The sequence below is a fragment of the Bubalus kerabau genome, chromosome 1 (assembly GCF_029407905.1).
Source record: "Bubalus kerabau isolate K-KA32 ecotype Philippines breed swamp buffalo chromosome 1, PCC_UOA_SB_1v2, whole genome shotgun sequence".
Taxonomy (NCBI): Eukaryota; Metazoa; Chordata; class Mammalia; order Artiodactyla; family Bovidae; genus Bubalus; species Bubalus kerabau.
Genome location: NC_073624.1, coordinates 140511172 through 140534548, shown reverse-complemented (window position 1 = coordinate 140534548; position 23377 = coordinate 140511172). Strand labels below are relative to the sequence as shown.

General features: G+C 39.4%; 1 protein-coding gene across 1 annotated transcript in view; it reads left to right on the top strand.

Moving 5' to 3' along the window:
* The first annotated feature begins 274 nt into the window (after positions 1 to 274).
* TMEM26 (transmembrane protein 26) overlaps positions 275 to 23377 on the top strand; it is a 64131-nt gene continuing 41028 nt past the window's right edge. The window contains exons 1-2 of the mRNA XM_055589942.1: positions 275 to 500; positions 23091 to 23169. Of these exons, the coding sequence (XP_055445917.1) occupies positions 310 to 500; positions 23091 to 23169 (270 nt within the window). The 5' untranslated portion in view covers positions 275 to 309. The remainder of the gene's footprint in view (positions 501 to 23090; positions 23170 to 23377) is intronic.

Here is a 23377-nt window from a genome sequence, read left to right as displayed (position 1 = left end):
GGAGGGTCAAGGCAGGGATGGAAAGAGGACCCTCAGGGATTGGGAGGGGAGATGGACAAAAGCAGAACGCCTGGGAGCCGGAGCAGGGCAGCCCCATACTCCCCAGAAAGCCTGGAAAGCTGGGGCTAGCATCTCCTCTCTTTGGAGAGTTCTCAGGAAGTTTGGGGGAGGGGCGCTCGGCTCTCTCCTGTTCTGGGAGGGTGAGAGGACTGCAGCCTCCGCAGGTCTCGGAGCTGTCACGTTCCGCCCCCGGCTCCGGCTCCGGGCCGGGTCTGCGGGGCGCGGGCAGCGCGCGCGCCGCCGGGCGGCATGGAGGGACTGGTCCTGCTCAACGCTCTGGCCACCCGGCTACTCTTCGTGCTGCACTCGCTGGTTGGAGTCTGGCGAGTGACCGTGGTGAAGAAGGAGCCGTGGTACTGGCTGCTGGCGCTGCTTAATCTCTTGCTCTTTCTGGAAACGGCGCTGACCCTCAAATTCAAGCGCGGCAGAGGCTACAAATGGTGAGCGCATCCCGGGAGAGGGAGGGCGCTCCGAGTCCCTGGGACGCTCCCCGGGGGCACTCTCGGCCGGCCCTGGGGTCCCTCTCCTTGCAGGCTGCCGATTCTTTACTGCAGATGCAGACCCCCTTTGTCCTCTTTGGGAACGTCGAGGCAGCGCGGGTTGCTTGAGCTTCTCTTGGGTACGCGGGAGTGCCCCCAGGGTCCCAGGGCAACACGGGGAAGGCTCCAGTCGCACCCACGTGCTACCCAGTCCCAGGGTTGGCAACTTGGAAGACGGGAAAAAGAAGGGAAGCGCTTGCTTGCTCTGCGGAAAGCGCATCAGGGGTGTCAGACCCTCTGCGTTCTGATTTTGGGGTGTGAGTGTGCACAGTTTAGCCTGGGTGCCTGCAGCTATGGGAATGCCCTTCTCTGGGCAGACTTGTGTGAGAGCTTGTGCGCATCGGGCAGCGTCCAGGGGCGAGAAGCCACTCGCAGCACGTCTGTGGTTTTAGCCGCTTCGCTTGTACCAGCCCAGGGCGCCCTGGCTTGGCATCAGCTTCAGGTATCCTCCGGGCTTGCTTCACAGCCTTGGTTAATGGTCAGTCCATCTTGTCAAAGAGGGGTTGTGATGCTGGGGAAGGGAATAGCAGGCAGTGGTTCAGCCTTAAACTCAACGTGCCATACTACGGGTTCTGTCTGATGCTTTATTTCCTCCCCAAAGACTTGGATGGCAATCAAAGAATTGAGAGAAAGATTTCCTGCCATTTACAAGACCGTCTATCTCTATCGCTCTACTCCGAGATTTTCATCCCAAACTTATCTGAGTTAGTCCTCTTCCTGTATTATTTTTTTTAAAAAACAATGTCTGTGTTTTCATGTATGTCCATATTAAAAAAAAATATATACCTACTGCTATGAGAAAGAGGAAAATACTATTACCCAATTCAAGATTTATATACATGGTGGCATATTAAGTAAAAAAAAAAAATCCTTTTGACGATTTTACATATTAAACTATAACAGGCTGTGTATTTCACGACCATCCAAGGGAGAGAATGTGTTGTCTCTTAAAATAATGAAACTCTTCCTTAAATTTTCCACTGGTGAAAAATTTCTAGAATTATCAGTGAAGAAGTTATTCAAGTAGAACCTTAATTTAATACAATAAGGACTAGAACCACGTCACTAACCCTCCCCTCATTAACAGCTTATTAAATAGGAGAGATCTGAGGTACTTTTCAGTGTGTCTTTTGGAAGTCTCAAAGATAAATGGTATTAGTTTCCCAGATAAGCCTTAGGGTTAAAGAAACAAAAGGGAGAAAAGTGTTCATCTAGCAAGCATTTCACATGAGACTGATTTAGTGTTTACTGAGTAGCTTTAACATGCTGGGGTAGAAAAGATCTTCAGTCACGGGAGGATGAAGACTGAGGCTGATATATGTTCCATGGAAAGTAGTCCTACCAGCAGCCATCATCAGAGCTCTGGGAAAAATGTCAGCCTCAGAAGGATGAGCTTAACTGGCCCTGAAACATCCTCTTTCTTCTCCAAGAGTGGACAAGAGGGCTCAGTTCATTAAGTCAAAATTGCATGCCAGTTGTGTAGAAATACTCTAGTCGATGGCACCTTCACCATTGACCACTGGCTGCTAAGATGGAAACGTAACTTAAAACTAAGAAAAAAAAAAAGGTTGGGACCAAAACAGGTGATGGTCAATGTGTCAAGTTAAATAGGAAACTAGGGGCATGTTTGTGTAAAGAGTATGGACTCAAAATCAGACAGATAATGGAGTAAAATCTGGGTTTTCCTACTTACTTGCTGTGAGGCATTGAACAAGTTACTTAACCTTTTCCAGTCTCAGTTTCCTTATCTATAAATACATATCTTATAGGTTATTATGAATTAGATGAAATGATACATGTTGATGATCAGTGAATACAAAAGAGATGGTCTTTTCGAGATCCTAGACTTTTTCTTATTAAAAATTATTCTATGTCAGGCGGACACATTTTCAAGTTAAAAAACTTTGAGAAGTTAGCCAATAAACCATTGGTTCAGAGCCAAAATGTAGAAAACAATTCTCACCTTTATTTCAGAATAGGCCCACGATGTATATTTTATATTATAGCAAAAGTGCATAACATGAAAGTGTTAGTCACTCAGTCATGTTCAACTCTTTGCAACCCCATGGACTAAAGCCCACCAGGCTCCTCTGGCCATGGGATTCTCCAGGCAAGAATACTGGAGTGGGTTGCCATTTCCTTCTCCAGGGGATCTTCCCAACCCAGGGATCGAACCCTGGTCTCCTGCATTACAGGAGGGTTCTTTACCATCTGAGCTAGGCCTTGTATATAGCACTAAAAAAAAAAAAAAAATGCTGACTCAATATCTAGACCATATTTGAGAATAAGCAAAAAAAACAAAAAACAAAAAATAAAACCTTGATAGACTTGGTTTATTATACAAATTCAGGGAGAAAGGAATCTTTGTAAAATGATCTAAATACAAATGTGATTAGTAAAACTTTGTTCTACTGATGCTATCAACTACAACTGAGTCTATAAATATGATCATTTGCATGATGGACAAAGCTCACACAATGTTCTTTCATGAATTTCAGGAAAAAAATCAGAAAATGGAATGTTAAAATGATATTTTAAAAGACAAAGTTATGGCAGTATCTATACCTCTATGAAAATGTTACTATAGAGATCTATATAAATATATATGTTATCTGTTAATCCATTTGTCTTACATTTTTTATTCTACCCTATAGAACCAAAAGTACCTGAATATAAAGACATACATTAAAAAATACTAAATTTCATCTTGATAGTGGAAAATAAAGCTAAAAGCGACCTGACCATTCATCTAGAGATTGGTTGAAAAATTGTACCTACCCATACTATAGAATATTTTGCTGGTATTGAAAATAATGTGGTAGGTTTTAGTATTGACTTTGAGGAATGTCCATGATACACTGTCAGGATAAAGTAACAGTGTTGTATATATTATTGCCTCAGTTTCTTTAAAAACAAACTTATCAAAGAATTATCCTTTGTATCAATTGAATACATTATCTATTTACTAGTCAAGAAGAGGGAGGTGGAGGGGAGGGAGGCTGGCAGGGAGGAGGAGGGAGAGAATGAGAGGAGAAAAAAAGGAGAAGAGAAAGGAGGAGGAGGAAGAGGGAAAACCCTCTCATATTAAAAATCAATCCATCAATTGAGGTCTGAACGGTGGACTAAACTCTGTGCATGCATGAAATGAAAGTGTCTTTTCTGGAACATTAGATCTATAAGCCTCCTTTAGACTGCTCTGGGCTGGTTTGAACTTTTTTCTTTTTATTAAAATTTGCACCTGGCCCCAAATAAATCAAATCTATAGAAATAATGGGGCAATAAACAGAGCTATAGAGGAAAATGTGAACAAAATTTCTTGTAACGTAGCAAACATATTACACTTATCCAAAGAATGTTTCTTTAGCTATTCTTTGGAAAGGAAGAATGGAACTAGAGCTGCTGAGCTCAGCTGTCCAGGGACAGGCAACATTACATCAGCACTAAGAACTTGCCAGTTGGAAAAGCTTAATTTGTTGGGATCATATAGGATAAAGAAGGGAAGCCAGTGACACATTCCTCATGAAGTCCAAGAAATGTGTGCTGGTGGAATTTGGTTCTTTTCCCCTAGTATTTATTAATTTCATCTGCTATTCACTTACATTCATTTAAGATAAAAATTAGTATCAATGCTTTATTTTTTAAAAACTTTTCATTTTATATTGTAGTATAACCAATTAACAATGTTGTGACAGCTTCAGGTGGACAGCAAAGGGACTCGGCCTTATATATAATGTATCAATTTTCCCCCAAACTCCCCTCCCATCCAGACTGCCACATAACTCTGAGCAGAGTTCCCTGTTTTGGTTATCCATTTTAAATATAGCAGTGTGTGCATGTCCATCCCAAACTCCTGAACTATTCCTTCCCCCTCATTCTTCCCCCATCTCCCCCACAACCATAAGTTCACTCTCTAAGTTTGATTATTGCTTCATTTTTTTCTTGATTTTATTTTCTATTGTCTGGACAACAATCAAAAGGATCTGTGAATTACCATTTGCATTCCTGTGTGCTAAGTCGCTTTAGTGGTGTCTGACTCTTTGCAACGCTATGGACAGTAGCCTGCCAGGCTCCTCTGTCCATGGGATTCTCCAGGCAAGAATACTAGAGTGACTTGCCATGCCCTCCACCAGGGGATCTTCCTGACCCAGGGATCAATCGAACTGCATCTCTCATATCGCCTGCATTGGCAGGCGGGTTCTTCACCATGAGTGCGACCTAGGAAGCCCCGTGAATTATCATTTAGGATAGATCCAATAGAAGACAAGATTTCCAGTTCCTTTCCAGCTAATACTGATAAAACATTGCTCATGAGAGAAAAAAAGTGACCAAGACTTTGATAAATTTGAAGCCTGTTCACTTTCAAGCAGACAGTATCTGAGAATATGTAAAAATCTAAGTTTAATTTATTGCTGAAAGTACAGAATTTTAAGCACCGATCTTTCTTCATCAAAATTTCAAGAATACAAGATACATATCTTTGAGTGAACAAAATATCTTACTGACTTGGTTACTTCATTATTTCTGTTTCCCTTTATTAAGTTGAATCAGACAACCACTTTTGTTCACTTGCTTAATAAGTGGGCATGACACGCTAGATACTATGTGAAGAAAGAGAAAGCAAACACATTTGAGGTTTTAAAATAAAAGGTAGCAGTTCAATGATGTGTTCAAATATGTGGGGATAAGAATTATTATGAATATTTAGCATTTAGTGATATTCAGGCTTTTTCAAGTGTTTTACAGAATTTCCCACGTGATCTTGACAGCGGCTATAGTTATTTTCTGTTTCTGTTTTCTCCCATTTTGAGATGAGGAAGCTGAGACACAAAGCTGTTAAATCATTTTATTTGAGATCACTGAGTTGGCGATTGGAAGAGCAAGGATATTAATACACTAACAATTTCGCAGAAATAGGATGTGAGGAGGCGTGATAGCAGGGGTGGGGGTTGGCGTGGGGGAAGGAGGCGGGGTGGGGGTTGTGATGTGTAGGGAGGGGGAGGGGACTTCACAGCATTTGAACTGGAGCAGGAAAAACGGGTGAGAGAGAAGTGGCAAGGCTGGGTAGGTAATGAACATCCTGAGGGAAGTGAGGATGGGGAAAGATCACTTTTCTCTGGAGGAAGCACAGAGCCTTCTTATTCTTCACTCAGCAAAAATGCCTGGTACATCTCAAACGTGTTAGATATTCTTTTTAGTGCCACGAAAGTGGAGGTGAATAAATCAGGTAAAATCCTGCCCTCAAAGAACTCATGTTTTAGTCAGAGGACTCAGAAAATAAAGAAATAAATAATAAACAGGTGTGCTGAGGGGGAATTGGATGAAGATGGTCAAAAGGTACAAACTTTCAGTTATGAGACAAATAAGTATGGGGGATGTGATGTACAACATGACTGAAACAGTTAATACTGCTCTATGTTATATATGAAAGTGCACGCACGTGTGCTACTGTGCATGAGTGATAATTGTTTCTCTTGTGTCCGACTCTGTGCGCCCCTATGAATTATAGCCTGCCAGGCTCCCCTGTCTATGGGATTCTCCAGGCAAGAATACTGGAGTGGGTTGCCACGGCCTCCCCTCTGCCAAGGGATCTTCCTGACTCAGGGACTGAACTTGAACTCGTGTCTCTTACGGCTCCTGCATTGGCCAGCATGTTCTTAGCCACTAGCACGACATAGGAAGCCCCAGGTGGACGTGGTTGAGAGTAAATCATAAAGAGTTCTCATCGTAAGGAAAAATATTCTTTTCCTATTGCTCTTATTTTGTATCTATATGAGATGATGGATGTTCACTAAACTTACTGTGGTCATTATTTCATGATGTATATAAGTCAAATAATTATGCTGTATACCTTAAACTCATACAGTGCCATGTGTCAACTATACCTAGAGAAATGGGAAGGAAAAAAAGCAGATGTGCTGGTAAATAGCAATAAGCAAGTAAACAAGTGAGTGAGCAGAACAGTGCAGGGCTAAATGGGCTGGGTTATAGATGGATGGAGGACTTGGGGAAGGTTCTACTGAGTGGAAAGTGAGATGTCTTGCTGGGAGGCGATCTGGGAGCTGAGTCTGTTAGAGAGAGGAGTCAGGCATGGGAAGAGCCAGGGAGGCAAAAAAAGGACTGAGAGAAGGAAGAGCTAAGCGTGTCCTGGGTCACTTCTGACACCCTCCCAGAAGACAGAGAAGTACTGACTTTCTCTTCAACTCTTCTTTGTCTCTTCTTACCATGTCCCATTCATCTGGGTGAAAAATTCCTTCTAAATTTTATATTTTACCATATCTCATTTTATTAAAAAATGGAAGCATAGTTGATTTATAATGTTTTAGGTGTACAACACATAATTCAGTTATATGTATGTATAACTGAATCACTACAGAAAGACTATATATATATATAGAAGGATCATATATATGTATATATATATGACTATATATAGTCTTTTCAGATTCTTTCCCAGTATAGGTTATTACAAGATATTGAATATAGTTCCCTGCGCTATATAATAGGTCCTTATAGTTTACCTATTTTATACACACTAGTGTGTAACTGTTACCATATCTCATTTGAAACATCATATGTTAGAAAATGTCTGGGTGGCCTCCAACTAAACACAGGAAAGATAAATTAGGAATCAAAAGAGATTCTGTCCTAATTTCATTGCAAATTCAATTCAATTCCGTAAAAAAAACTCAATGAAATGTTTTGATTACTCAACTGTACAATATTTAGAGGGTTCAAAGGGAGAAATGAAAAACCTAGATTTGACAGATATCATATGAAGTCTGATCATGAACAAGTTCTGAGTAGCAGAGAAGAGCTTTGTCAGATGTAATTCTGTAGTATTTGATAGTATGTATCTCCCTCTACTAAGAGTGCTTACAAAAATGCCACAGAGAAAGTTGAGGAATACAAGTACTCTTCCACCCATCTTACGGGGTATCAGAGAGGATGAAATGCAGGTGTAAAGAAGGAGACCCTATGATTTCCATGTGGCCAACATGGGCACTAGAAATTCTCCCAGGAGATAAACTATTTCTTTGCTTACATTTGCTGCCCAAATAGCGAATTCATACGGACTGCCTGATAGCTCTCCTTAACTTTTTTAGTTAATGATACTAACAGTTTCCACTGTGCACTGGATTTATCAGCATATAGAGTTTTACAATACTCATTATCTTCGTGTTTATGTGGTTTGTGTGTAGGCATTTTCTATCCTGAGCCTTGCTGTTATTGTTCAGTCACTCAGTCCTGTCTGACTCTTTGCAACCCCACGGACTGCAGAATGCCAGGCTTGCCTGTCCTTCACCATCTCCTGGAGTTTGCTCAAACTCACGTCCATTGAGTAGGTGATGCCAACCAATCAACTCATTATCTGTCACCCTCTTCTCCTCCTGCTCTCAACCTTTCCCAGCATCAGGGACTTTTCCAATGCAAAAGAGTGACTTAAAATTGCATCATTTTTGTAGGCATGTACTGAATGCTACCAGTAAATGACTTTGTTTTCAGGTTTCTGAGTCATGGTTTAGGAAGAAGACTCTTATGTTCTCTTGACTTAGCACTATGCTATATTTTCAAGAAAAAGTCATATTTTCTTATTTTGTTTCACAAGGGACTTGTTCAGTTCAGTTCAGTCACTCAGTCATGTCCGACTCTTTGTGACCCCATGGATTGCAGCACACCAGGCCTCCCTGTCTATCACCAACTCCCAGAGTTTACTTGAACTCATGTCTATTGAGTTGGTGATGCCATTCAACCATCTCATCCTCTGTCATCCCCTTATCCTCCCGCCATCAATCTTTCCCAGCATCAGGGTCTTCTCAAATGAGTCAGTTCTTCTCATGAGGTGGCCAAAGTACTGGAGTTTCAGCTTCAGCATCAGTCCTTCCAATGAATATTCAGGACTGGTTTCCTTTAGGATGGACTGGTTGGATCTCCTTGCAGGCCATGGGACTCTCAAGAGTTTTCTCCAGCACCACAGTTCAAAAGCATCAATTCTTTGGTGCTCAGCTTTCTTTATAGTCCAACTCTCACATCCATATATGACTACTGGAAAAACTAGAATTTTGACTAGATGGACCTTTGTTGGCAAAGTAATGTCTCTGCTTTTTAATATGCTGTCTTGGTTGGTCATAACTTTTCTTCCAAGGAGCAAGTGTCTTTTAATTTCATGGCTGCAGTCACCATCTGCAGTGATTTTGGAGCCCCCCAAAATAAAAAAGTCAGCCACTGTTTCCACTGTTTGCCCATCTATTTGCCATGAATGATGGGACAAGATGCCATGATCTTAGTTTTCTGAATGTTGAGCTTTAAGCCAACTTTTTCACTGTCTTCTTTCACTTTCATCAAGAGGCTCTTTAGTTCTTCTTCACTTTCTGCCATAAGGGTGGTGTCATCTGCATATCTGAGGTTATTGATATTTCTTCCAGCAATCTTGATTCCAGCTTGTGCTTCATCCAGCCCAGCGTTTCTCATGATGTACTCTGCATATAAGTTAAACAAGCAGGGTGACAATACACAGCCTTGATGTACTCCTTTCCCTATTTGGAACCAATCTGTTGTTCCATGTCCAGTTCTAACTGTTGCTTCCTGAGCTGCATTCAGGTTTCTCAAGAGGCAGGTCAGGTGATCTTGTATTCCCACCTATTTCAGAATTTTCCACAGTTCACACAGCAAAAGCTTTGGTATAGTCAATAAGCAGAAGTAGATGTTTTCTGGAACTCTCTTGGTTTTTTGATGATCCAACGGAAGTTGGCAATTTAATCTCTGGTTCCTATACCTTTTCTAAATCCAGCTTGAACATCTGGAAGTTCATGGTTCATGTACAGTTGAAGACTGGCTTGAAGAATTTTGAGCATTACTTTGCTAGCCTGTGAGATGAGTGCAATTGTGCGGTAGTTTGAGCATTCTTTGGCATTGCCTTTCTTTGGGATTGGAATGAAAACTGAAATTTTTCCATTCCTGTGGCCACTGCTGAGTATTCCAAATTTGCTGGCATATTGAGTGCAGCACTTTAACAGCATCATCTTTTAAGTTTTGAAATAGCTCAACTGAAATTCCATCACCTCCACTAGCTTTGTTCATAGTGATGCTTCCTAAGGCCCAATTGACTTTGTAATCCAGGGTGTCTGACACTAGGTGAGTGATCATACCATCATGATTATCTGGGTACTGAAGATCTTTTTGGTACAGTTCTTTGTGTATTCTTGCCACCTCTTCTTAAAATTTTCTGCTTCTGTTTGGTCCATACCATTTCTGTTTTTTATTGTGCCCATCTTTGCATGAAATGTTCCTTTGGTATCTCTAATTTTCTTGAAGAGATCTCTAGTCTTCCCCATTCTGTTCTTTTCCTCTATTTCTTTGCATTGATCGCTGAGGAAGGCTTTCTTATCTCTCCTTGCTATTCTTTGGAACTCTGCATTCAGATGCTTATATCTTTCCTTTTCTCCTTTGCTTTTTGCTTCTCTTCTTTTCACAGCTATTTGTAAGGCCTCCTCAGACAACCATTTTGCCTTTTTGCATTTCTTTTTCTTGGGGATGGTCTTGATCCCTGCCTCCTGTACAATGTCACGAACTTCCGTCCATAGTTCTTCAGGCACTCTGTTTATTAGATCTAATCCCTTGAATCTATTTGTTACTTCCACTGTATAATCATAAGAGTTATGTTTTAGGTCATACCTGAATGGTCTAATGGTTTTCCCTACTTTCTTCAATTTAAGTCTGAATTTGGCAATAAGGAGTTCATGATCTGAGCCACAGTCAGCTCCTAGTCTTGTTTTTGCTATAGAGCTTCTCCATCTTTGGCTGCAAAGAATATAATCAGTCTGATTTGGGTGTTGACCATCTGGTGATGTCCATGTGTATAGTCTTCTCTTGTGTTGTTGGAAGATGGTGTTTGCTATGACCAGTGTGTTCTCTTGGCAAAACTCTATTAGCCTTTGCCCTGCTTCTTTCCGTATTCCAAGGCCAAATTTGCCTGTTACTCCAGGTATTTCTTGACTTCCTACTTTTGCATTCCAGTTCCCTATAATGAAAAGGTCATATTTTTGGGGTGTTAATTCCAGGTCTTGTAGGTTTTCATAAAATCGTTCAACTTCAGCTTCTTCAGCATTACTGGTTGGGGCATAGTCTTGGCTTACTATGATATTGAATGGTTTGCCTTGGAAACAAACAGAGATCATTCTGTAATTTTTGAGATTTCATCCAAGTACTGCATTTCAGACTCTTTTGTTAACTATGATAGCTACTTCATTTCTTCATTTCTTCTAAGGGATTTCTGCCCACACTCGTAGATATAATTGTCATCTGAGTTAAATTCACCCATTCCATCCATTTTAGTTTGTTGATTCCTAAAAATGTCGATGATCACTCTTGCTATCTCCTGTTTGACCACTTCCAATTTGCCTTGATTCATGGACCTAACATTCCAGGTTCCTATGCTATATTGCTCTTTACAGCATCAGACTTTACTTCCATCACCAGTCATATCCACAACTGGGTATTGTTGTTTCTTTGGCTCCATCCCTTCATTCTTTCTGGAGTTATTTCTCCACTGATCTCCAGTAGCATATTGGGCACCTACCGACCTGGGGAGTTCATCTTTCAGTGTCCTATCTTTTTGCCTTTTCATACTGTTCATGGGCTGCTCAAGCAAGAATACTGAAGTGGTTTGCCATTCCGTTCTCCAGTGGACCATGTTTTGTCAGAATTCTCCACCATGACCCATCCATCTTGGGTGGCCCTACACAGCATGGCTCATAGTTTCATTGAGTTAGGCAAGGCTATGGTCCATGTGATCAGATTGGTTAGTTTTCCATGATTGTGGTTTTTAGTCTGTCTGCCCTCTGATGGAGAACGATAAGAGGCTTATGGAAACTTGCTGATAGGAGAGCCTGACTGAGGGGGAAACTGGGGACTTGGGACTTGGGATCAAAACAATAATTATGCCTACATTTAGAATGGGACTCCTAGGAGTCCACTGAATGATACCACTGTTGATACCCATGTTGTAGCTGAACCACTGAATGATACCCATGTTTTTCTCCACATACTATGTTCACCTGATATATTCAGAGCTGAAAGTTAAGGTTATAATAGTTTATAATTTCTTGTACTTGTTTGGGAGAAAATCAAAGTGCAAATTATTATGGGCAGCTCCCATGAATCAGTATATATATCTAATTTAGAATTAGATATGTATCTAAGGGCTTCCCTGGTGGCTCAAACAGTAAAGAATCGGCCTGCAATGCAGGAGACCCCGGTTCAATCCCTGGATGAAGAAGATCCCTGGAGAAGGAAATGGCAACCCACTCTAGTATTTTTACCGGGAAAATTTCATGAACAGAGGAGCTTGGCAGGGTATAGTCCACAGGCTTGCAAAGAGTCAGACCTGACTGAGCGACTAACACACACGTATATATCTAATATCTATCTAATTTTAAATTTCACGTATTTCTGCTTCTCATAGCAGTGGCATTATTATCCATACAGCATCAGGACACATCTGAATACCTTCACTTTTCCATCAAAGGAAGATTCACCTTTACTTCCAGGTTTATTTTCCCCATGTGCATGTCCCTCCCTATTTCAGAAATTCCTCTAAAATACTGATATCATTGTGTCAGATGTGGGGTATATAAATCATTTTGCTAAAGAAAATCAGTGTTTTTTTGAAAATAGGTTTTTGACATGCAGTTTTTGAAAAAATGAACCTTCTTTCAAAGTCACACTAATGGTTATTAACAATTCACTACTATTAATATAAAATGCCAAGGTGGAGTTGATTTTATTTTCTCTGAATATAAACTTACCATCCATAGTTGTTCAGGGAAGGGGGTTATATTTTACCTTTGGGCTGTCCAAGAGGTAGCTGGTGTAACACTGACTTAATGTTGTATGCTTATTAGAATAAAAATGAGTAACCTTGGGGAAAAAAGAAGTCCTCTCTATGATGCATGCCCTTGCCAGCCCTAGTTGGGTCCTGTAGCGGTCCTTTGCTTTCTTATCTCCCTGACTCAGTTTCCTGTTCCACACACCTATTTTATTATTAGGAAAAGCCTCTTAATAAATTGGCTGTGCCATTTTCTGACAGTCTGTTAATAATGGGGATGAGGATAACGATGAAAATGATGGTGATGCTGATCGTGGAGATGGTAACAGTTACTGAGATACGGAGAACTGATGCTGCTCCAAGCCTGCTTTCTATCCATTATCTCACGTAATCCTCACAATGACCTGATGAATTCATTTTCATCTTTATTACCATTTTAAGATGAGGATGCTGCTGCATAGCAAGGCTAGATCACTCATCAAAGGTCACAACTAGCAATGAGTGAGTGAAGTCGCTCAGTCGTGTCCGACTCTTTGCAACCCCATGGACTGTAGTCTATCAGGCTCCTCTGTCCACAGGATTTTCCAGGCAACACACTGGAGTGGGTTGCCATTTCCTTCTCCAGGGGATCTAGCAATAATGAATCATAAAAACAATCCTAGCATCTGTGAACCCTCACTTTTATTGAGCCAGACTTTTGCATTGAACGGATTCCCTCATTCACTCCTCACAAAAGCCCTGGTGCTAGTTCCTGCTTGCAAATGAGGAAGCCAAACTCAGAGAAGTATTCCCATGCCAGAATTGAACTCTGTCACCTAGTTGCTGTACTCTACATTCAGCAACCAAACTGGGTTTTGCTGTGGACAGTACAACTATAGACATTTTTGGGGTCAAGGATTCTCTTTGGTACAGAAAGGGTCAAAGTATTTTCTGTGTTCCAAAATTGGGCAGGTAAATCCCAGGTGATTTGCTAAATGAACACTAGAATGGTTTTGCTTAGAAGAGAATGTAGAAAATTTAAGGGACTTTCACTCTTTTGTGCTCCCAATGTAGGGGACCTGTGTTTAATCACTGGTCAGGGAACTAGATTCCTAAGAAGAGTTTGCATGCTCTAACTAAAGATCCCACATGCTGCAACTTAAAAAAAGAAAGAAAGAAAGAAAAAAAGATCCTGCGTGCTGCAAGTAAGACCCACGTAGCCAAATAATGTGGGTCTTACTTGCGGCATGCAGGATCTCTCTTTTTTTTCTTTCGTTCTTTAAGTATTTTTTTAAAAAGAATAAAATTTTAGACTAGACATGGCCACAGCTCAGAGACACTCTTGCATAAGCAGACATCTCTCTAAAATCAAAGCATATGCAAAAGAAGATAGAAATGGGGAAAAATTCTAGACTGTCTTTATGGGTCCTAAAGTGAACAACCAAACTCTTCCACAGAACAGAAATAAATACCACTGTCTTTTATAGAGTGAAATAAATTAAAGTTCACATAAATAACATCCATAATCCATTGAATCCCCTGAGAGACCATTAAAATTCCTTTGGTCATTAGCACTTAAGTTCACTTGTTCATTAAACATTCATTTATTATACTAGGCACTATGATGGTGTTCTTGAAGGAACATAAAACATATGCAGTTATATGAGGACAAGACAAAACAATACCCTGAGTACCAAATAATTTTTGACAAATTAAGTCCAAAAGAGCAGAAAGGCTGCAGAATAAAGATAGAGTCTGTGCAATAGGCTTGTTAGACAAGGAAAATTTCTCAGGTATGTGCTTTAGGTCCTGGCCTTTGAAGTGGCTGGTGGTTTTACAAGAGTGAAGAGAAGAAAAGAGAGCAGGGCTTTTCAGGTTGAGGGAATGATGGCGATAGTTAGGGTTTCAGCTGGAACCAGTTCATTTAGGAAGAGGCCATGATGTTCTCTGGATCAGAATTTTTATGAGAAAAAATAGTAATGTAGATCGTAAATGCATATACATATTTTGTCCCTATAGCTCATTTAGTCAGAGAAGGCAATGGCACCCCACTCCAGTACTCTAGCCTGGAAAATCCCATAGACGGGGAAGCCTGGTGGGCTGCCGTCTATGGGGTCACACACGACTGAAGTGACTTAGCAGCAGCAGCTCATTTAGTCATTGTGAGGCATTTTCCTGAGCTTTGAATGTGAGCAACTTCAATTTTAATAGAGTTTGTTCTTGCCTTAGATATCCACTTGGAAATTTTTAAGTGAAGTATATAATATTAATTTTGCTGGTGGTTGATATTATAGTTTGAGAATATTCCCTTATGAAAGAAAACATTCACGGTCTTCCCTGGTGGTCCAGTGGCTAAGCCTCCTCACTTCCAATGCAGGGAGGCTGAGTTTGATCCCTGGGTAAGGAACTAGATCCCCCGTGGCTCAACTAAGAGTTCCCATGGTGCAACTAAAGATCCCGTGTGCCACAACTAAAGATTTCACATGCCTCAATGAAGATGGAAGACCTCGCATGCCACAACTAAGACTCAGCACAGCCAAATGAACTTAAAAAAAAAAAAATAATAAAAAACAAAAGTCAGCAACAACAAATCACAAAAGCTCTATTTAAGAGTGCTAGTATTCACCTTCACAAGTATTCTCCTTTTTTTTTTTAATTTTATTTTATTTTTAAACTTTACATAATTGTATTAGTTTTGCCAAATATCAAAATGAATCCTTTTTATAAAACCTAAATGTGGGCATTTTTCAAATGCTTAAAAATTCCATTACAATAGGTATTCCTGACCGATTTGAAATCCTGTCTTTTTTGTTCTCATTATTAGTCTGTTGTTTTCTTGCTCAGTTGTGTCTCTTTGCAACCCTATGGACTATAGCCTACCAGGTTCTTCTGTCCATGAGATTCTCCAGGCAAGAAAACTGGAGCGGGTTGTCATTCCCTTCTCCAAGGGGATCTTCCTGACCTGGGGATTCAACCCGCGTCTCCTGCATTCCAAGCAGATTTTTGACCATTTGAGCCACCTCCCCGCTAAAGATCATGGACAAAACAAACCCATCATGTGGTCTTGGTACCTATTGAAACATACACATTTCGTATTCAGATCTCCATTTGTGAGGCATTCTCACCAGCTTATGGCCATTTGGTTGTGGCCCCTCCTCCTCCCCCCAACTCCTTCCTCTCATGGGCAGACACAGGCAAAGGGCTCTAGGTGGGAGGTGCAGATAAGAGGCTTCCTAGGCATCCGGGGGCTATGTGTTCTGCAGGAGCACTCGGTGCATTCTGAGGGGTGGCAGAGATACAGATGGTAGCTAGAGGCCATCCTCTCGGTTGCCCTCTCCCCCTGTGCTAACAGGGAGGCCTCCTGAACAGCCCAGATGCAAACGCTGGATGTTAAGGCCCACTTCAAGAAACCAGTCTACATGTAAGGAAGACAGTCCTTAAGTTGTTAGATAGGATTTAGGGGTGCATGAAAGGATATCTTGACCTAGTTTTTTAATTTCCTTGAAAATAAATGTATTATTAAAAAATGCTCCAGAAATTTTGAGGACCCTTGAGGCGGTTTAACATGAGATTTTGAAACTTGGGTCTAGTATATCTTGACAATTCCACTCTGCCTTTGTAGAGTAGGAAATACTGAGAAGTGAAATACAAAATAAATTGCAGTTCACCTCAGAGTAATTTGGAACATTATTTTTGCTTCATTTAAATATTATCTATCTTCAGATTTATGCATATAATTTGAAGATTAGAATCCTTATTGTATGCAGAGAGAAAAGCTATGCAGGGTATTAGGTGATATTATGGTTAATTTTCTTCCATTTACTTATTTCTATTGTTATACATTTCTAAAATGAACAAATGTTACTTTTTCAATAAGAAAACAATAATACATACCATTTTGGGGAAGAGGAAAATGGAATCTTACTTTTAGACTAATGGTGAATTGAAGTAAATATAATCCACTGCAGAGCTAAACTGCTAAATGTCATGACACAATCATTTCGTGAAAAACATTATGTCATGTTGAAATGACAACTTTGTAGGGTAAATAATATTTTATTTTTGGAAGAAGTGAACTGAAAATAAAACAATGAGTATAGTTCTTTAAGAGCTCAGAGTAGTATCTAGCATGTAGCAAGACCTGAAAACATATTAGTCAACAAGTAAGTATATAACAAATAAAGGAAAATAAGGATGGTGTTCCTGCTGTATATTTAGGGAGAACTGGCATACTGGCTAAGGGCTGTGAATAAACAAACAAATGAAAATTTCTGTGGAGAAAAATTATCTTTAGGAAGGTAAATTTAGAAAAAATAGCTGACCAAAAGGAAAGCAATTTGGCATTAAAGTATTAATGTTGGGCATATTCTGTATTGTGATAAGGTAATGGTAATTAGAATTGTAATAAATCTGAGTTTCCAAGGGCAGATAGCTCATTAGTAATAGGGTAATAGCAATTTTGTAGAAATATCCCACTTGGATGTATCTTAATCATTTACTCATATATTTATCAGTTTTTGTCAGTCTATGATTGGTGTAACTTATTTTTTATAAACAATCATCAAGAAACCTGATTTCATGTATTTCTGAGATGGCTAGACCCGTCTCTGATATTAGGGCTTATGGTTGGCATCTACTTACTTTCAATACAATTAAGACATGAAAACTAGAGTAAAATGATCTGAAGCCCCTAAGAAAGGGTATGCAGTTTGGTTCATTATACAGAAAAAGGTAGGATCAGGCTTAGTTTTTAATTTTTAGGATTCACATTCTCCTTGGTTCCAGAAATGAACTGCACTGATAAAGCACTATCAGGAATATGGTAAACCTTCAAAATAATATGTAATGGCTCAATGTCACCTTGAAATATTAAATCCTGCACAGTAGGAAAAATATCAAATTCATCCAGGCACAGAATAATGTTTCCTTCAGGAAAACTTTTGATAGGAATCAATTTATGATATTTCAAAAGGAGATTTCCAGTCAGACCAGCAACAGAGTGTCAAGAAAGTCAGAACTGTAAATCAACTAGACCTTATGAGATCACTATTAATACTTGGGATGGACCATCACGCGCCAGGTACTGTGGAAGGAGCTGAGGGCATGATGCACAGATAGACGCAGTCAGGTACAGTTCTTGTGCTTATGTCACTTAGAATTGCTGGGAGACAAGTGACCACAAAGACACACACCGACACACACCCGTATGCATGCATATAATTATAAATGTTGAAACTCTTTTAACACCCATGGAGTAAGAGTGAAGAGTGCTCTAGGATAAGCAGGAGACCCAATTGCACAAGGAGACCCAATTGAAGCTTGGAAGGACAAGGAAAGTTTTTCTGTGCAGTCCTATAGAGCTGATATGAACCTTGAAAAGGAGATGATAAGGTGAAAAGTGAGGGAGAGAGGTATTTCAAGGGGGAGAAATGCATATGTGAAGGTTTGAGTTAGAAACCCACTTAGCTTTCTTCTCTTTTTTCAGTACAATATCAAGCCTATAACATTGTCTTCTCTACTCCTCATAACCACCCTATGAGGTTGATATAACCTATTTCATAGACAAGGATCTTGAGTTTCAGAAAAAGTAATGAATTTCCAAAGATGAATGAATGGGAGAGGCAAGATTCAAATTTGGGTCTCTCAAGTTTCTGAAATTGCTATGGCAGTGTAACAATTCCTCAAAAGAAACAACTAAGAAACTGTACCTGCTACCAGGCCTGCTGAAATATGAATAAAAGGTCATTGTAGATGCCAGCAGCCATCACTTGTTTTGCTTTCTCAGTCTTCCCTTTATAAATTTAGTCATTCAAACATTTAAGCATTTGCTTAATAAGTATTAACTCTAAGCATTCATAAATAAGCATTAATTCTTAAAGAGATGGGAATATCTGTCTCCTGAGAAACCTGTATGCAAGTCAAGAAGCAACAGTTAGAACTTTACATGGAAAAAAATGACTGGTTCAAAATTGGGAAAGGAGTACAACAGGCTGTATATTGTCATTCTGCTTATTTAACTTATATGCAGAGTATATCATCCAAAATGCTGAGCTGCATGAGTTATAAGCTGGATTCAAGATTGCGGGGAGATTATTAACAACCTCAGATATGCAGATGACACCACTCTAATGGCAGAAAACAAAGAGGAACTAAAGAGCCCCTTGATGAAGGTGAAAGAGGAGAGTGAAAAAAGCTGGCTTAAAATTCAACATTGAAAAAGCTAAGGTCATGGCATCCGGTCCCATCACTTCATGGCAAATAGAAGGGGAAAAAGTTGAAGCAGTGACCTATTTTCTCTTCTGTGGGCTCGAAAATCACTGTGGAGGGTGACTGCAGCCATGAAATTATAAGACACTTGTTTCTTGGAAGAAAAGCTGTGACAAGCCTAGACAGCATATTAAAAAGCAAAGACATCACTTTGCTAACAAAGTGTGTGTATAGTTAAAGCTATTGTCTTCCCAGTAGTCATGTACGGATGTGACAGTTAGACCATAAAGAAGTCTGAGTGTGAACAATTGATGCTTTCGAACTGTGGTGCTGGAGAAGACTCTTGAGAGTCCCTTGGATAGCAAGGAGGTCAAACCAGTCAATCCTATAGAAAATCAACCCTGAATATTCACTAGAAGGACTGATGCTGAAGCTGAAGCTCCAATACTTTGGCTACCTGATGTTAAGAACCACGTCATTACAAAAGACCCTGATGCTGGGAAAGATTAAAGGCAAAAGGAGAAGAGGGCAGCAGAGGATGAGATGGTTGGAAAGCATCATCGATTCAATGGACATGAACTTGGGCAAACTCTGGGAGATAGTGAGGGATAGGGAAGTATGGCGTGCTGCAGTCCATGGGTTCGCAAAGAGTCAGACATGACTTAGCAACTGAACAACAGAGATTTAAAAAGACAGGTACCTGAGACTACTGAGGAGAAGAAAAGATGAAGGAGATGGAAGAGGGAAAGGACATAAATTAGAGACTCAGGATCTGCCGAATCGTATTATAAATACACACAACAAGAAAACAATGGAGAATGTGCTGGGTCACAAGAGAAGTACAAGTTAAAGTTAATTACTGCAGTGAATTCCTGTATTGCAAAATATAGGAAGGGTACTGATAGATAGAGATATAAGAGCAGGGCTTTCTGAAACAAGTAGACATAATTTGAAGGACATCTGCTCCAAAATCCACATCAGAACCTCTCTTCTCAGATGGACCAACCTGAAGGGACAATAGAGTCCTTTGCTCTTAACAGGGACCCATGGCCCAATAAAACATAGAGCTGAAATGTACCCTTCATGTAAAAAATGCAATGTATCTATACCTTTCAATACTTCTCTAGATAACAGACTTTTATTTTCTCTATAATTAAAAAAAAAAAAAAATCAGTTGAACAACTAGCATAGCCTGCTACTGGAGAGAGAGAAAGAGGGGCTAGGGGAGGAAGTTCCTAATTCTGAATTGCTATTCATCACTTTGTGGACTAGGCATTTCCTTAGTAATTCTACGTGGAAGCCTTTGGGAATTCCAGCAAATCCTCTTAGGTATAGGGTTAAGAGGGTCAGGAACAGGGGTGGGGGAGGAGGAAGACAATGGACTCACATGCTCTTGACTTGAATATGATTAATTCTCAGGTGCTTAATGGGATTCCCACCCCCTTTCACAGACGTCAAATAGGTCTGACGAAGAGGAATGGAACAAGGGAAAGTTTCCAAAACATTTTGTTTTGTTTCGTTTTAAATACACAGCAGGTTGAAACTCCTGAGTTGCTCAGCTTGATAGGATGTGGTAGAGGAAAGGGAAGTAGAGATAAGATGAGGAATGGAGGAGGCTTTGAATATGTATCTGATTAGGGAATTTAGAGTCTTTGTAATAGGCAACAGAGAAAATCCTGGATTTTGAATGTTTTTTAAAATATATAACTAGATTCCTAATTAGAGGAAACATATTGAAACAGGATAGTCTTTTTTCCAATTATAGAAATAAATTTTATGCACAGAAGATATTAAGGGTGATTGATTGTTTATTTTATTCTTGAACTTTTCCAAGAACTATGATATATTCAGTATATAGTTTCCCTAGATTATTATTTTAACAGTATTGCCAGGCGAGTTAATCCTAAAATTAATCCTGAGAGAGTCAACAAAATTGCAGTCCAGCCAACATTTGACATATAAAAAAAAAGATTTACATATTCCAACTGTCCTTCCAACCAGAATTCATATCCTTCCCCAATTTCACAAAGGAAATATTCTCTCCTGATGTTTCCGTTGATATGGGAGGTCAAAGAATTAAGTGTTCCTTTTCTTTCTAAAAACATGTTTGACATGGGGGCCTTGGATATCTTTCTGCAGCCCAACCATTGTCTAAGTGAGATTCTAATAATATCATGACCCATAACCCTTTATTTCAAATTAATTTCTGCAGGAAATTGATGGTAGGGTAATGTCTATTTAAATACTGATTTTCTTAAGAGTTGCTTTCACTTGCCCTTTCTCTTTCTCTTCCCAGAAGTTGAAAGGAGATATTAGTGAAAAGGTTAACAGCCTTTAAACAGTCCATTCTAAATGTTTTCCTCTATTTAGGTTTGTTCACTCCCTTTCTCCTCCCCCGGATTATAACCATACGATTTTAGTAGAATTTCATCTCAAATTCTGTTTTTGAGCAATTAACATTTCTATTTTTCAGGTCATCTTAAACCATCGCATGAATGTACTAAAAGTATTTTAATAAAATTACACTGACTTACAGTTTTAAGATGATTTATAAAGCAAGAGTCCAATCTAAAATAAAATGCAATTGGAAGAAATAAATTTGTAAAGTATGTAATTTTTATCTTAGTTCAAATTTTGAAGGATGTGTTTTCATTGCATGACATCCCATAATTATGTAACAGCTACTTGTTATAGAATGTACAACTCTGCCAGACACTGCTTTATAGAAAGTTCCAACATGGGTTGAAACTGTGCAAGTCCACTTATATGCATCTTATTTTCAATAAATACATACTACAGTACCACATGACCCATGGTTGGTTGAATCTGTGGATGTGGAACTGTGCATATAGAGGGTCGATCTCAGAGTTATGTGTGGATTTTCAACTACACAGAGAGTCCTAATCTCCATGTTGTTCTAGGGTCAACTAAATAATAAAAATTCCTGTGAGATAAATGTGACTGCTGTGGACTGAACTGTGTTGCCTCAAAATTCATATGTTGAAGCCCTAAGTCCCAGGGTAACTATACTTAGAGACAGCTTTTAGGAAGTCAGTAGAGTTAATTGAGGTCATAAGGATGGGGTCCTAATTCACTAAGACTGGTGGCTTCATAAGAAGAGAAGAGAGAAATCTCTTTCTCTTCTTGTGAAGTGTATGCACTCAGGAAAGGCCATGTGAGTTCACAGTGGGAGGTGCTGTCTAAAAACCAGGAAGAGAGCTCTTACTAAATCCCAACCATTCTGGAAGCCTGATTTTGAACTTCCAACCTCTAGAACTGTGAGAAAATAAATTTCTGTTGTTTAATCCACCCAGTTCTATGGTTTTTGTTATGGCAGCCTGAGCCGACAAATACGTGGCTGTTCCCATTTTGTCGATTAGGAAGCAAACTGAGAGGTCAGTGGCAAAACTAACATTTAAATTTGATGTGTCCAAGTACAAATGAGAGTCCTCTCTATGGACTGCCTTCTGAATTTGAGTCTGAAAATAATGACTATAGATAGCCCTCAAAGAAATACCAAACCCTTCATCTGTGGTTTGTTTGTATACGCATACCTTGGAGATGGACATTCATTTCCATACCACTGAAATACAGAGAGTCACGTGAATTTTCTGGTTTCCCTGTGCCTTTAAAAGTATACTTACAATAGGCCATAGTCTATTAAGTGCGCATTATGTCTTAAAAAACAATGAACAAAGCTTAATTAAACAATGCTTTATTGTTAAAAATAGCCAGCTATATCTGAGTCTTCAGTGAATCTTAGAAGTAACATCCAAGATTACTGATCACAGAACACAATAATAATAAGAAAATTTGAAATATGTGACACAAAGTGAGCAAATGCTGTTGGAGAAATGGTACTGGCAAACTTGCTTCACGCAAGGTTGCTACCAACCTTCAATTTGTAAAGAAAAACACAGTATCTGTGAAGCTCAGTAAAGCAAAGCACAATAAAATGAGGTGTGCCTGTATTTTTATTTTTCCTGGGTGTAGCAGAAACACCCCAAGCCAGTTGATTTTGTTTAGTCCTGTTCCTTATCAACTGATTTTTGTCTTCTAGCAGAATGTTATTTTTTGAGCTCTCAGAATTTCCGGTTAATGTTAAAAAATGTAGGCAACCTTCCCGAAATTACAGTGTTCAGAAATCAAGATTTACTGTTGCTGTATTTGCTTTCGTATTAAACACAAAATACCCCGTTTTGTGCCTGAGACTAATTGGCAGTGTCCCATTAAACCGTATTAAAATTAACATCTATTAATTGGATTAGAAATGCAGTGAGAATGACAGCTGCTAGTGCCTTTTACAGTTGCTCCGTTTCTCTATAATCCATATGGCAGGAATCACATAATGCATTTTCCCCTTTGAAATAAATACTGGAGATTAAAAGGTTTGACTCAGTGTGGTCAGGGTATGTGTACTTGTTTTCTTTCTTTTAAAAAAAATTATAAAAGCTGAACTATTTTTTTCCCCTCATTCACAGGTTTTCACCAGCCATATTTTTATATCTGATTAGCATTGTTCCATCATTATGGCTTCTTGAAATGCACCATGAAACCCAGGTATGTACTTTTGGAAAGTTGAATACTCAGCAATAAACTACATTCCTATTATAATCCAATTTCTGTCAGAAATGCACTTTTCTAAGGAACTGGAGGTATCAAGAATTGACTACATAAGAGCCCTCAGCAAAAAGGAAATTAATCCATGATCTGTCTAAACTAATATAAGTGTTGCCTTCATTTAAGATTTAAGAGTATTCATTAATAA